Here is a 13,590-nt window from a genome sequence, read left to right as displayed (position 1 = left end):
TCTTCACCATACCTGGTTGTCCAATTTAGGCATAATAATGTGTTAATTCCAAGACTGTATATATCGGTATCGGTTGATATCGGTATTGGTAATTAAGAGTTGGACAATATCGGAATATCGGCTATCGGCAAAAAAGCCATTATCGGACATCCCTAGTACTAACCTTTAACAGTTAATTTTACACATTTTCATTAATTACTAGTTTCTATGTAACTGTTTTTATATTGTTTTACTTTCTTTTTTATTCAAGAAAATGTTTTGAATTTATTTATCTTATTTTATTTTATGATTTTTTTTTAAAAAGGACCTTATCTTCACCATACCTGGTTGTCCAAATTAGGCATAATAATGTGTTAATTCCACGACTGTATATATCAGTATCGGTTGATATCGGTATTGGTAATTAAGAGTTGGACAATATCGGAATATCGGCAAAAAAGCCATTATCGGACATCCCTAGTACTAACCTTTAAGAGTTAATTTTACACATTTTCATTAATTACTAGTTTCTATGTAACTGTTTTTATATTGTTTTACTTTCTTTTTTATTCAAGAAAATGTTTTGAATTTATTTATCTTATTATTTTTTTTTTTTAAAAAGGACCTTATCTTCACCATACCTGGTTGTCCAATTTAGGCATAATAATGTGTTAATTCCACGACTGTATATATCGGTATCGGTTAATATCGGTATCTGTAATTAAGAGTTGGACAATATCGGCAAAAAGCCATTATCGGACATCCCTAGTACTAACCTTTAATAGTTAATTTTACTAATTTTCAATAATTACTAGTTTCTATGTAGCTGTTTTTATATTGTTTTATTTTCTTTTTTATTCAAGAAAATGTTTTGAATTTATTTATCTTATTTTATTTATTTTTTTTAATTTTTTTTAAAAGGACCTTATCTTCACCATACCTGGTTGTCCAAATTAGGCATACTAATGTGTTAATTCCACGACTGTATATATCAGTATCTGTTGATATCGGTATTGGTAATTAAGGGTTGGACAATATCGGAATATCGGCAAAAAAGCCATTATCGGACATCCCTAGTACTAACCTTTAACAGTTAATTTTACTCATTTTCAATAATTACTAGTTTCTATGTAGCTGTTTTCATATTGTTTTATTTTCTTTTTTATTCAAGAAATGTTTTTGAATTTATTTATCTTATTTTATTTTATGATTTTTTTTTTTTAAAGGACCTTATCTTCACCATACCTGGTTGTCCAAATTAGGCATACCAATGTGTTAATTCCACGACTATATATATCGGTATCGGTTGATATCGGTATTGGTAATTAAGAGTTGGACAATATCGGAATATCGGCAAAAAAGCCATTATCGGACATCCCTAGTACTAACCTTTAACAGTTAATTTTTTACAAATTTTCATTAATTACTAGTTTCTATGTAACTGTTTTTATATTGTTGTACTTTCTTTTTTATTCAAGAAAATGTTTTTAATTTATTTATCTTATTTTATTTTATGAATTTTTTTTAAAAAGGACCTTATCTCCACCATACCTGGTTGTCCAATTTAGGCATAATGTGTTAATTCCACGACTGTATATATCGGTATCGGTTGATATCGGTATTGGTAATTAAGAGTTGGACAATATCGGAATATCGGCAAAAAAGCCATTATCGGACATCCCTAGTACTAACCTTTAACAGTTAATTTTACAAATTTTCATTAATTACTAGTTTCTATGTAACTGTTTTTATATTGTTTTACTTTCTTTTTTATTCAAGAAAATGTTTTGAATTTATTTATCTTATTTTATTTTATGAATTTTTTTTTAAAAGGACCTTATCTTCACCATACCTGGTTGTCCAAATTAGGCATAATAATGTGTTAATTCCACGACTGTATATATCGGTATCGGTTGATATCGGTATTGGTAATTAAGAGTTGGACAATATCGGAATATCGGCTATCGGCAAAAAAGCCATTATCGGACATCCCTAGTACTAACCTTTAACAGTTAATTTTACAAATTTTCATTAATTACTAGTTTCTATGTAACTGTTTTTATATTGTTTTACTTTCTTTTTTATTCAAGAAAATGTTTTGAATTTATCTTATTTTATTATTATTTTAAAAAAAGGACCTTATTTTCACCATAGCTGGTTGTCCAAATTAGGCATAATAATGTGTTAACTCCACGACTGTATATATCGGTATCGGTTGATATCGGTATTGGTAATTAAGGGTTGGACAATATCGGAATATAGGCAAAAAAAGCCATTATCGGACATCCCTAGTACTAACCTTTAACAGTTAATTTTACACATTTTCATTAATTACTAGTTTCTATGTAGCTGTTTTTATATTGTTTTATTTTCTTTTTTATTCAAGAAAATGTTTTGAATTTATTTATCTTATTATTTTTTTTTTTTAAAAAGGACCTTATCTTCACCATACATGGTTGTCCAAATTAGGCATAATAATGTGTTAATTCCACGACTGTATATATCAGTATCGGTTAATATCGGTATCGGTAATTAAGAGTTGGACAATATCGGCAAAAGGCCATTATCGGACATCCCTAATAAAAATATTAATCTCACTTCAAAATGTGGACTTAAAAAAAATAAAAAATACAAATTTAAATGTCCGGCTGGAGTTGCAATGGGGCCGTGCGTCATGTGACGTCTTCCAGCCAATCAGCAGAGAAAGGCAACGGTCCTGATCAAATAAGATAATACATTTGAGTTTTTCATGAGTACCATTTAATGTTTACTGTACTAAATAGTGACAAATAAATGATATTAAGCTTCATATATTCAGTTCGTCAGTGACAACGTACAATACAAAACAGCGTCATGAACAGACCTAATAAGGAAATGTGATAATGTATGGATTGACTGCCCTCTAGTGTGCAGTCTGCGTACTACAACTGCATGCTGTCAAAAGGTGGTAGTAAGAACGCTAAAATGAGGAAACCTTACCCGGGGGCACGCAGTTCTCGCGCATGCGCGCTATGTCACGCTGCCAATTCCCTCTGCGGCCAGTGACGTCATCCCCCCCCAACCCCCACACCTGCAACCACACGCCATTTAATAGAATATCGATCGCTCGCCTCTGCCGCAGTGTGTGCGTGTGTGTGTGCGTGTGTGTGTGTGTGTGTGTGTGTGTGTGTGTGTGTGTGTGTGTGTGTGTGTGTGTGTGTGTGTGTGTGTGTGTGTGTGTGTGTGTGTGGGGCTTCAAGGTCATTGCCATGGTAACCTGAGCAAGGGGGTCCTCTCGCTGTGTCGTCACCGGGCACAGGTCACGTGGGGTCTTGAGGATAAGAGCCATTTGGAAAAAAAAAAAACTCTCAAAAGGACAATATTCACTTCCGGTTCACATTCACTTCCGGAACGTTCCGCGTCGCTATTTTGTACTGCGAGCTATAAAACGAGGGTGTGAAGCTAATCAATAGGCTCATCGTGGAGTGTGTATCAGTCCGCCGGCCAGACATTTAAAAAAAAAAATAGACCTAAAAAATAGCGATTATCAATCTTCACTAAGACGTCATTTCCGTCATTTGATTGACTTTTCACGGCACCCGAGGGTCTTGTGAGCTCATTATTAAGAAAAAAATGACCGAGAGGAAGGCGAGAAACACTTTTTTTTATTTCACTCTTGCTGTCAAAACTCTAAAGACCGACCGCACAGTTCCTGTCTTCACAATAAAAGCCTTGCTTCATCCTGCCCGGCGCTAGCAAAATAAGAGTCTCAGAGAGCTAGCAAGCTACGGAGTTCGCCGCCATAGTATTTCTTGTAAAGTGTATACAAAGAAGCTGGACGAATACGATGCCAAACACCAACCACTTTCATGTGGCATTGGACAGAAAGGAGGACTTTTCTTTTCTCCTCCGTTCAAAAATGTGGACATTATCATCACTACTGTCTGATTCCAATCAATGCAAGTCATCAGAATCAGGTAATACACCAACTTATATTCTTGTCTTCATGAAATAAATGTGTTAAACATGCTTTTATTATCATTAAACACCTTTAACTTGTTAACAAAAACGTATCTTTCATAAATGAATCAATATAAATGGTATATATGAATAAAGTAGATCCCATACCTGCCAAGAAAAACCTAGTAGCCAGGGTCCAGGGGCCGCAGGCCCCAGTAGGTCCAGGACAAAGTCCTGGTGGGGGGGTTCAGGCTTCGCCCCCCGACGCAAAATGATTATTAGCATTCAGACAGGTTAAAATGTTGCTAAAACCATCACTTTTCTATCAGTCACAGTGACTTTTCAAAACAAAAATATTACAGCAAAAATCATATGGGTTGATTGACATGTTTATTCTGTAAGCTAACTTCAATAGTTTGAAATTATTTTGACAGTTAATGCCAGTTATCCTGTCAACCTTTCACAAGACTTCAATTTGTTAATTGAAAGTATAAACAGTATAAACACTTTTTACAGTAAACAAATGGTAAAACAGTACTAAACAATTCCATTAAAAAAAAAATTGGTGTCATTATTAACTTTCTGTCCAAGCTTGTATAATCTACTGCCTTGTTCAATTGTAAAAAATATTCTGTGCCTAAAATTCACATTTCTATCACAATTATCATACTGTAAACATGGTAAGCTAACTTCATTAAAATTAATAGTCCTGTCAATAGCATGGAATTACAATTCAAATGTAGTTTTTTTTGTAAGCCTTTCAAAAGAATTCAAAATATGAAAAATGAATGAAAATTAATTGAAGCCATCAGACACTTGAAAAGTGGCACATCACATCTCTAATGTAATCATTTTAACTTTTCAACAGAAATAGCACTGCAAAAATATTAAGGACATACTTCTGTATTTTGGTAGTTATGCTGTCAACATTTAACAAGATTTCTTCAACTTGGACTTGAAAGCATAAATAGTATAAACACTTTTAACAGTATAACAGTACTAAACAATTCCAATAGATAACATTGGTGTCATTACCTTTTTGTGGCTAAAATCCGAAAAACGTTGAAAGTTTTCCACTTGTATCGCTAGCAACGGCATTAGACTTGTGTTTTTTTGTCCCAACGTGGTCTTTTACATGGCTAATTCCTCCGTGTCCGATCGAAAAATCTTATCTGCACAAGGTGCAATTCGCGTAGTTTTCACCCTTTTTGGAACGGATAATTATTCCCGGATAGGCTTTTGAATATTCTTCACGGAATGACTGCAGTTTTCTTTTCGGTTTAAGACTCGTTTGCGATTTTTCTCCGGCTGATTCCATGATCGTTCGCTGGTTTGGAAACAATGGGCAACAGGTGCCTCGTGCTTGGCAGCGGTGCTATAAATAGCCTCGCGCATGGCATTCGGAATGGCTCGATAGGAAGTTACGGGAAGCAGTGTCGATCGTCATTGTTGTTACGCGATTTCGTGAATAAAACTTTTAAAAAAATAAAAAAATTTAATTAATGAAAAACCGTATTTTTTATCACTGCAACCGTAACCCGGAATAGGTTGATGAAAACCGTACTAATTACGGGAAAACCGGAGTAGTTGGCAGGTATGAGATCCCCTCAACTTGGTCAATTGAAAAGTAGCTAAGCTAATTACAACACACATTTATAGCAGCTTTGTTTTAACAGGACGGTCATGCAGTCACTAGCGTGTTTAGTCGAAGCTGTGTGAGAAATTTCAAGTCATGCCCTCTTTTTTTTTTTTGCATTAGCGGTGCCCTCTATAGGTGGTTAATGCTAATGTTGTACACAACTGATTTCTCCACAAAACACAGCTGCAGACTAGGCAGTTGATTGGATTGAATTATATTTATATAGCGATATTTTCTAGAGACTCAAAGGGCTTTACATAGTGACACCCATTGTCTACATTTCTAAGCTACATTTAAACCAGTTTGTGTGGCATTAGGGTGGCTGAAGCGGGGATCGAACCTGGAACCCTCAAGTTGCTGGCACGGCCGCTCTACCAACCGAGCCACGCCGCCCCAATCAATAATAATAATACATTTTACTTATAAGGCGTCTTTCTGGGCACTCAAGGACACCGTACAAAATCAAAACAATAAATTCAAATTGGATAAAAACAACAACAACAACAAAGATAGATAAGATAAGATGATTACAATGAATAAGCAGAAACATCAATTGATGGTGTTTCCCCATTTCAGACTGCGAAGACAATCATTGACATCCACAATAAACAGGATAGTTTGCTTGCATGGCCCAACTTTATTTATAACACAAATAAATGTTAAATGTTGCGTGCATTCAGGTCAAACTCCAAAAATTTGAATATCGTGCTAAAGTTCATTTAAATGTGAAAATAGTATGTGATATAAACTCAGGACATGCAAAGTAAAATATGTCAAGCCTTTATTTCTCATCATTTTGATGATCATGGTTTATGGTTTGAAAAAACCAAAACATTTTCCAAGATCTTCATAAGCTGTAAACCAGGGGTGTCCAAACTGCGGCTTTCAGTTTAATAAGGAATCTGGCCCTCAGATTTAAAATTTTAATATATGAAAATATAATTGCTTCAAACTTGCCACCCTTTTATTCAAGTTAATGACTATGAATTATACCTTGAAGTGTCCACAGCACAGCATTTTTATATATGGCCCAAACCAGACAACCTTTCTCACTCATGGCGCAAATAAACTACCACAAAAAGTCAACACACATCGTCACACGTAACACAACCTGCTCACTGAACTTTGTTAATATTATTAAACATGTCCAAGCACTACACATAATTCATAATTACACCCATTTAAATCCCCTGCAATGCATTATGGGAAACTTGCAAAACTCTCTCTTCATACTTTCCATGTTTGGCGCTTGATATTTCTGATTGATTACAAAACTTTAAGGAGGTCGTCACGGAAGTACACAAAGTATGAGTCAAACTCTTACTATCCAGTTATATTAATCCATTATTTATATATATATATATATATATATATATATATATATATATTAGAGATGCGCGGTTTGCGGACACAACCGCGGAGTCCGCGGATTATCCGCGGGTCGGGCGGTTGAAATAAAACAAAAAAAGATTTTATCCGCGGGTCGGGTCGGGCGGTTGAAATAAAAAAAAATTAGATTTTAAATAGATTCAGGCGGGTGGCAGTTAAACCAATTCGGAAATATATATACATAGTTAAATGTTGTTACCCACATACGAAAAACGAGCAGGCACCTGCAGCATATGCCACAACAGAAGAAGAAAAAAAAAAGAGATGGCAACACCGGCAGCAAACGTGGTACACGACAAACTAAAAAAGGGAATACTAAAGACCAGGGGGAAAAAAAGGCCAGAAAAGTTCAGCGTGGACTCGTTTTTATGAGGTTGTAAATCAGGATGATAGTAATGCTGGCTACTTGATTTGCAAGAGCTGCGACGCTGTTTATGTCTACGACAGTCACAAAACCGGGACATCTAACATGGTGCATCACATATGTGCAAAACCCCGAACCTCCACAAACACCCTGAGCATGAGCAGTTTCGTCCGCCGTGATCCCAGAAGAGTGCTACAGGATGTTAAAACAAGATAGAACGCAGCTGCCTGCAGCAGTTTGAGTGGCGCGAGCGCGCTTGGAGGTGCGCTCAGCGTGGCTCCCAGATGATTGCGCGCTGGTGTGCGTCTGGGCCGTGACAGCGTGGCACGCATTGAATGTCTCTGCTGCATTGGTTTAGTCTCCTTTCTTTAACAGGCAAAAGCTTTATAACCTCACTAATGCCTTGCATCGTCTATATTAGATATATAACAACGGGCGGGTGGCGGATGGCGGGCGGGTGTGGTTTTGATTAAATGTTAGTTCGGGTGGATGGCGGATGGTTGACGACTTTTGTGATGCGGTTGCGGATGAAATAATTGCCTATCCGCGCATCTCTAATATATATATATATATATATATATATATATACAGTACAGGCCAAAAGTTTGGACACACCTTCTCATTCAATGTGTTTTCTTTATTTCCATGACTATTTACATTGTAGATTGTCACTGAAGGCATCAAAACTATGAATGAACACATGTGGAGTTATGTACTTAACAAAAAAAGGTGAAATAACTGAAAACATGTTTTATATTCTAGTTTCTTCAAAATAGCCACCTTTTGCTCTGATTACTGCTTTGCACACTCTTGGCATTCTCTCAATGTGCTTCAAGAGGTAGTCAGTCACCTGCAAGGGTTTTTATGTAAATGAAGAAAACACATTGAAATGAGAAGGTGTGTCGACACTTTTGGCCCGTACTGTATATGTACATATAAACATATTTTTTTAATCAATTTTTTTTCCAATGCGGCCCCCAATTCAAAACGTTCGGACACCCCCACTGTAAGCTATAATCATCAAAATGATATCAAACAAAGGCTTGAAATATCTCGCATGTTCTGAGCTTATGTCATGTATTAAGTCTCACTTTGTAATTGCTGGAATGAACATTTGCACAATATTCACATTTTCCTGGCTATAGAATATACACTGGCACCATTTCTATACGAAGTAAACTAAAGGTTTGCATTAAAAAAAAACAACATTATGCATTTTCATTTATGTAGAATCATAATAGTACTTTTACGTGTTCATTGCTTTAAAATTGCACTTCTGTTGGGGAAAGTGTTCCCGGTTTAGCAGTTTGGAGTAGCGACAATTGCGAATAACAAAGTATAAATGTAACCCTAACCCATTTACTGAAAAGAGTGGCGACATAATAGAATACGCCATGATACCTGTGTAACAGCAAAGTATATCATTAGACGTGTTGTACGTGGTAACCACAGCGTGTACAATCCAGGTCGTCTTGCTCCTTACACGGGCTCCATGAGGAGCTCCTCCAAGTCGGAAGGTTCCAGCTCACGAAATGCGGCGTGACTGCCGATCACGAACAAGGTCGCTCCTGGAAGAGAGATTATTCATTTTACTAACTATTCTTCTCACAAACCATTGTTTTGTTGTTTCAGCTTTCCAGGTGGTCTTTTCATATTCATACTGTCACTTTTTACGACATTTTCCACCTCTGTTGCTATTTTTGGTGAAGGAAGCTACTTTTTTCCCTAATATTTAGGTATCAAAACATGAGAAATAAACACAGGACTACTTCGCCAGCGGTCAAAAAAAACTTGGATTAGATTAGATTGGCAGGTAAGGAGATATATTGTTAGGATTGTATCAATATTTATACCAATTTCCTTATTTCTTTCCGATATTTACTGGTACTATACAGTGCAACCTCAATTTATGAACCCCTAGTTCTATGAACAACAGGCCAAAAAAATAAAATGCTTTGTCTCCGTGTACGAACATTTCAGCCACCCATTGTGTACACTGTAGAGATGCGCGGATAGGCAATTATTTCATCCGCAACCGCATCAGAAAGTCGTCAACCATCCGCCATCCACCCGATGTAACATTTGATCAGAACCGCACCCGCCCGCCATCCGCCCGCACCCGCCCGTTGTTATATATCTAATATAGACGATGCAAGGCATTAGTGAGGTTATAAAGCTTTTGCCTGTTAAAGAAAGGAGACTGATCCAATGCAGCACAGACATTCGCGTGCCACGCTGTCACGACCCAGACGCACACCAGTGCGCAATCATATGGGAGCCGCACTGAGCGCACCTCCAAGCGCGTCTCGCTGCCGGCGACGGCCGGGTATGGGCCCAACGCTCCAGCGCCATCCATTTTCAGGGCTAGTTGATTCGGCAGGTGGGTTGTTACACACTCCTTAGCGGGTTCCGACTTCCATGGCCACCGTCCTGCTGTCTATATCAACCGGGGTGAGCCCCACCCCTTTCGTGAGCGCACTGCGCGCGGAGTGACCCCTGTTACGCGCCCCCGGCAACAGGGGTGGCGGGCAGGTAAGCTGCGCGGGCGGAGCGCGCGGAGTGACCCCTGTTACGAGCCCCCGGCCACGGGGGTGGCGGGCAGGTAAGCTGCTTACCTGCTGCGCGTGACGCCGGCCGCGGCGAAGGCGGACGAGGCGGGGTGTCGGTGCGGTGGGCGCGGTGGTGACCCTGGACGTGCGTCGGGCCCTTCTCGCGGATCGCCTCAGCTACGGCTCCCGGTGGGGCCCTCTCGGGGGAAGGGGCCTTGGTCCCGGACCCCGGCGAGGCGTCGGGGGCCTTCTCCGCTCCGTAAAAGTGTCCATCTCTTTTTTTTTTCTTCTTCTGTTGTGGCATATGCAGCAGGTGCCTGCTCGTTTTTCGTATGTGGGTAACAACATTTAACTATGTATATATATTTCCGAATTGGTTTAACTGCCACCCGCCTGAATCTATTTAAAATCTCATTTTTTTTTATTTCAACCGCCAGACCCGACCCGACCCGACCCGACCCGCGGATAAAATCTAATTTTTTTAAAATTTCATCCGCCCGATCCGCGGATAATCCGCGGACTCCGCGGTTGTGCCCGCAAACCGCGCATCTCTAGTACACTGCAAAAAGTCAGTGTTCAAAAACAAGAAAAAAAATTACAAAAATTAGGGGTATTTTATTTGAACTAAGCAAAATTATCTGCCAATAGAACAAGAAAATGTGGCTTGTCAAGACTTTCCAACTCAATGAACCCAAAAATACCTTAAAATAAGTATACAGTAGACATGTATTTTGTCAAAGTTACAGAGGTTGTTTTGTTTTTTTCAAAAAAGCTAGTCAAAGATCATCTTTATGACAGCACTCTCGTGTTTTTAAGAATCTGCTGCAAAAATGTGAGTTTCTTACATGTTTGTTTTTTTTAACTGAACCTGCAGGCCACCAGTTGAATAGCCCACGTAATGAAATAGAGTGGACCTAAAATGGAACCTTGAGGAACACCACTAGTATAACCAAATAAGTTGAACAAAGGACTACACTGCAAAAAATCAGTGTTTAAAAACAAGAAAAAAAATACAAAATTGTGGTTTTTTTTATTTGAACTAAGCAAAATTTTCTGCCAATAGAACAAGAAAATTTGGCTTGTCAAGACTTTCCAAGACAAGTCAAATTAGCTAAACTCAATGAACCTAAAAATACCTTAAAATAAGTATACAGTAGACATGTGTTTTGTCAAAGTTACAGAGGTTTTTTTTTTTTTTTGTGTGCAAAAAAGCTAGTCAAAGATCATCTATATGACAGCACTCTCGTGTTTTTAAGAATCTGCTGCAAAAATGTGAGTCTCTTACATGTTTTTTTTTTAACTGAACCTGCAGGCCACCAGTTGAATAGCCCACGTAATGAAATAAAGTGGACTTAAAATGGAACCTTGAGGAACACCACTAGTATAACCAAATAAGTTGAACAAAGGACTACACTGCAAAAAAATCAGTGTTCAAAAACAAGAAAAAAAACCCAAAAATTAGGGATATTTTATTTGAACTAAGCAAAATTATCTGCCAATAGAACAAAAAAATGTGGCTTGTCAAGACTTTCCAACTCAATGAACCCAAAAATACCTTAAAATAAGTATACAGTAGACATGTGTTTTGTCAAAGTTACAGAGGTTGTTTTTTTTTTTTTGCAAAAAAGCTAGTCAAAGATCATCTATATGACAGCACTCTCGTGTTTTTAAGAATCTGCTGCAAAAATGTGAGTCTCTTACATGTTTTTTTTTTAACTGAACCTGCAGGCCACCAGTTGAATAGCCCACGTAATGAAATAGAGTGGACCTAAAATGGAACCTTGAGGAACACCACTAGTATAACCAAATAAGTTGAACAAAAGGACTACACTGCCAAAAATCAGTGTTTAAAAACAAGAAAAAAAATTACAAAATTTTGTTTTTTTTAATTTGAACTAAGCAAAATTTTCTGCCAATAGAACAAGAACATTTGGCTTGTCAAGACTTTCCAACTCAATGAACCCAAAAATACCTTAAAATAAGTATACAGTAGACATGTATTTTGTCAATGTTAGAGTTTTTTTTTTTTTTTTTTGCAAAAAAGCTAGTCAAAGATCATCTATGTGACAGCACTCTCGTGTTTTTAAGAATCTGCTGCAAAAATGTGAGTCTCTTACATGTTTATTTTTTTAACTGAACCTGCAGGCCACCAGTTGAATAGCCCACGTAATGAAATAGAGTGGACCTAAAATGGAACCTTGAGGAACACCACTAGTATAACCAAATAAGTTGAACAAAGGACTACACTGCAAAAAAAATCAGTGTTCAAAAACAAGAAAAACAAAACAAAAATTAGGGATATTTTATTTGAACTAAGCAAAATTATCTGCCAATAGAACAAGAAAATTTGGCTTGTCAAGACTTTCCAACTCAATGAACCCAAAAATACCTTAAAATAAGTATACAGTAGACATGTATTTTGTCAAAGTTACAGAGGTTGGTTTTTTTTTTTCAAAAAAGCTAGTCAAAGATCATCTATGTGACAGCACTCTCGTGTTTTTAAGAATCTGCTGCAAAAATGTGAGTTTCTTACATGTTTGTTTTTTTAACTGAACCTGCAGGTCACCAGTTGAATAGCCCACGTAATGAAATAGAGTGGACCTAAAATGGAACCTTGAGGAACACCACTAGTATAACCAAATAAGTTGAACAAAGGACTACACTGCCAAAAATCAGTGTTCAAAAACAAGAAAAAAAACCCAAAAATTAGGGATATTTTATTTGAACTAAGCAAAATTATCTGTCAATAGAACAAGAAAATGTGGCTTGTCAAGACTTTCCAACTCAATGAACCCAAAAATACCTTAAAATAAGTATACAGTAGACATGTATTTTGTCAAAGTTACAGAGGTTGGTTTTTTTTTCTTCAAAAAAGCTAGTCAAAGATCATCTATATAACAGCACTCTCGTGTTTTTAAGAATCTGCTGCAAAAATGTGAGTTTCTTACATGTTGTTTTTTTTTTTACTGAACCTGCAGGTCACCAGTTGAATAGCCCACGTAATGAAATAGAGTGGACCTAAAATGGAACCTTGAGGAACACCACTAGTATAACCAAATAAGTTGAACAAAGGACTACACTGCAAAAAATCAGTGTTTAAAAACAAGAAGAAAAAAATACAAAATTTAGGTTTTTTTTATTTGAACTAAGCAAAATTTTCTGCCAATAGAACAAGAAAATTTGGCTTGTCAAGACTTTCCAAAACAAGTAAAATTAGTCAACCTCAATGAACCCAAAAATACCTTAAAATAAGTATATTATCACTAATAACAAGTGCACTTTTCTTGGTAGAAAAAAAAAGAGACATTTTTGCTCAATATGTAGAAAAATATTCTTAAATTAAGTAAATGCTAGTGCCATTATCATGACATAATGACATGCGCTCGGCATCATGATTTTTTTTTTCATGCTTGAAGTAAGAATTTATTACTTTAAAAAAGTAGTTTTATACTTGTGAGTGTTAATGACACAGCTTTGCATCAGTTGATATTCTAGTTTCAAGCATGTTTTACTCAATATAGGTCATAACATCTCAGCAACAAGCTGTACTATCTTACTGAGATCATTTAGGACCAAAACACTTAAAACAAGTAAAACACTCTAACATAAAATCTGCTTAGTGAGAAGAATGATCTTATCAGACAGAAAATAAGCAAATATCACCCTTATTTGAGATATTTCATCTTACTTAGATTTCAGTTTCTGCAGTGTACCTGCAGAGCAGCCATTGT

At 36.9% G+C, this 13,590-nt stretch overlaps 1 protein-coding gene across 1 annotated transcript in view; it reads right to left on the bottom strand.

Moving 5' to 3' along the window:
- Window positions 1-5,412: 5,412 nt before the first annotated feature.
- The window catches only part of rabac1 (Rab acceptor 1 (prenylated)), a 20,846-nt gene continuing 12,668 nt past the window's right edge, over window positions 5,413-13,590 (bottom strand). The window contains exon 6 of the mRNA XM_061947563.1: window positions 5,413-8,878. Coding sequence (XP_061803547.1) covers window positions 8,790-8,878 — 89 coding nt within the window. The 3' untranslated portion in view covers window positions 5,413-8,789. The remainder of the gene's footprint in view (window positions 8,879-13,590) is intronic.

The sequence above is a fragment of the Nerophis lumbriciformis genome, linkage group LG04 (assembly GCF_033978685.3).
Source record: "Nerophis lumbriciformis linkage group LG04, RoL_Nlum_v2.1, whole genome shotgun sequence".
NCBI lineage: Eukaryota > Metazoa > Chordata > Actinopteri > Syngnathiformes > Syngnathidae > Nerophis > Nerophis lumbriciformis.
This window is presented reverse-complemented; position numbering and strand designations above follow the sequence as displayed.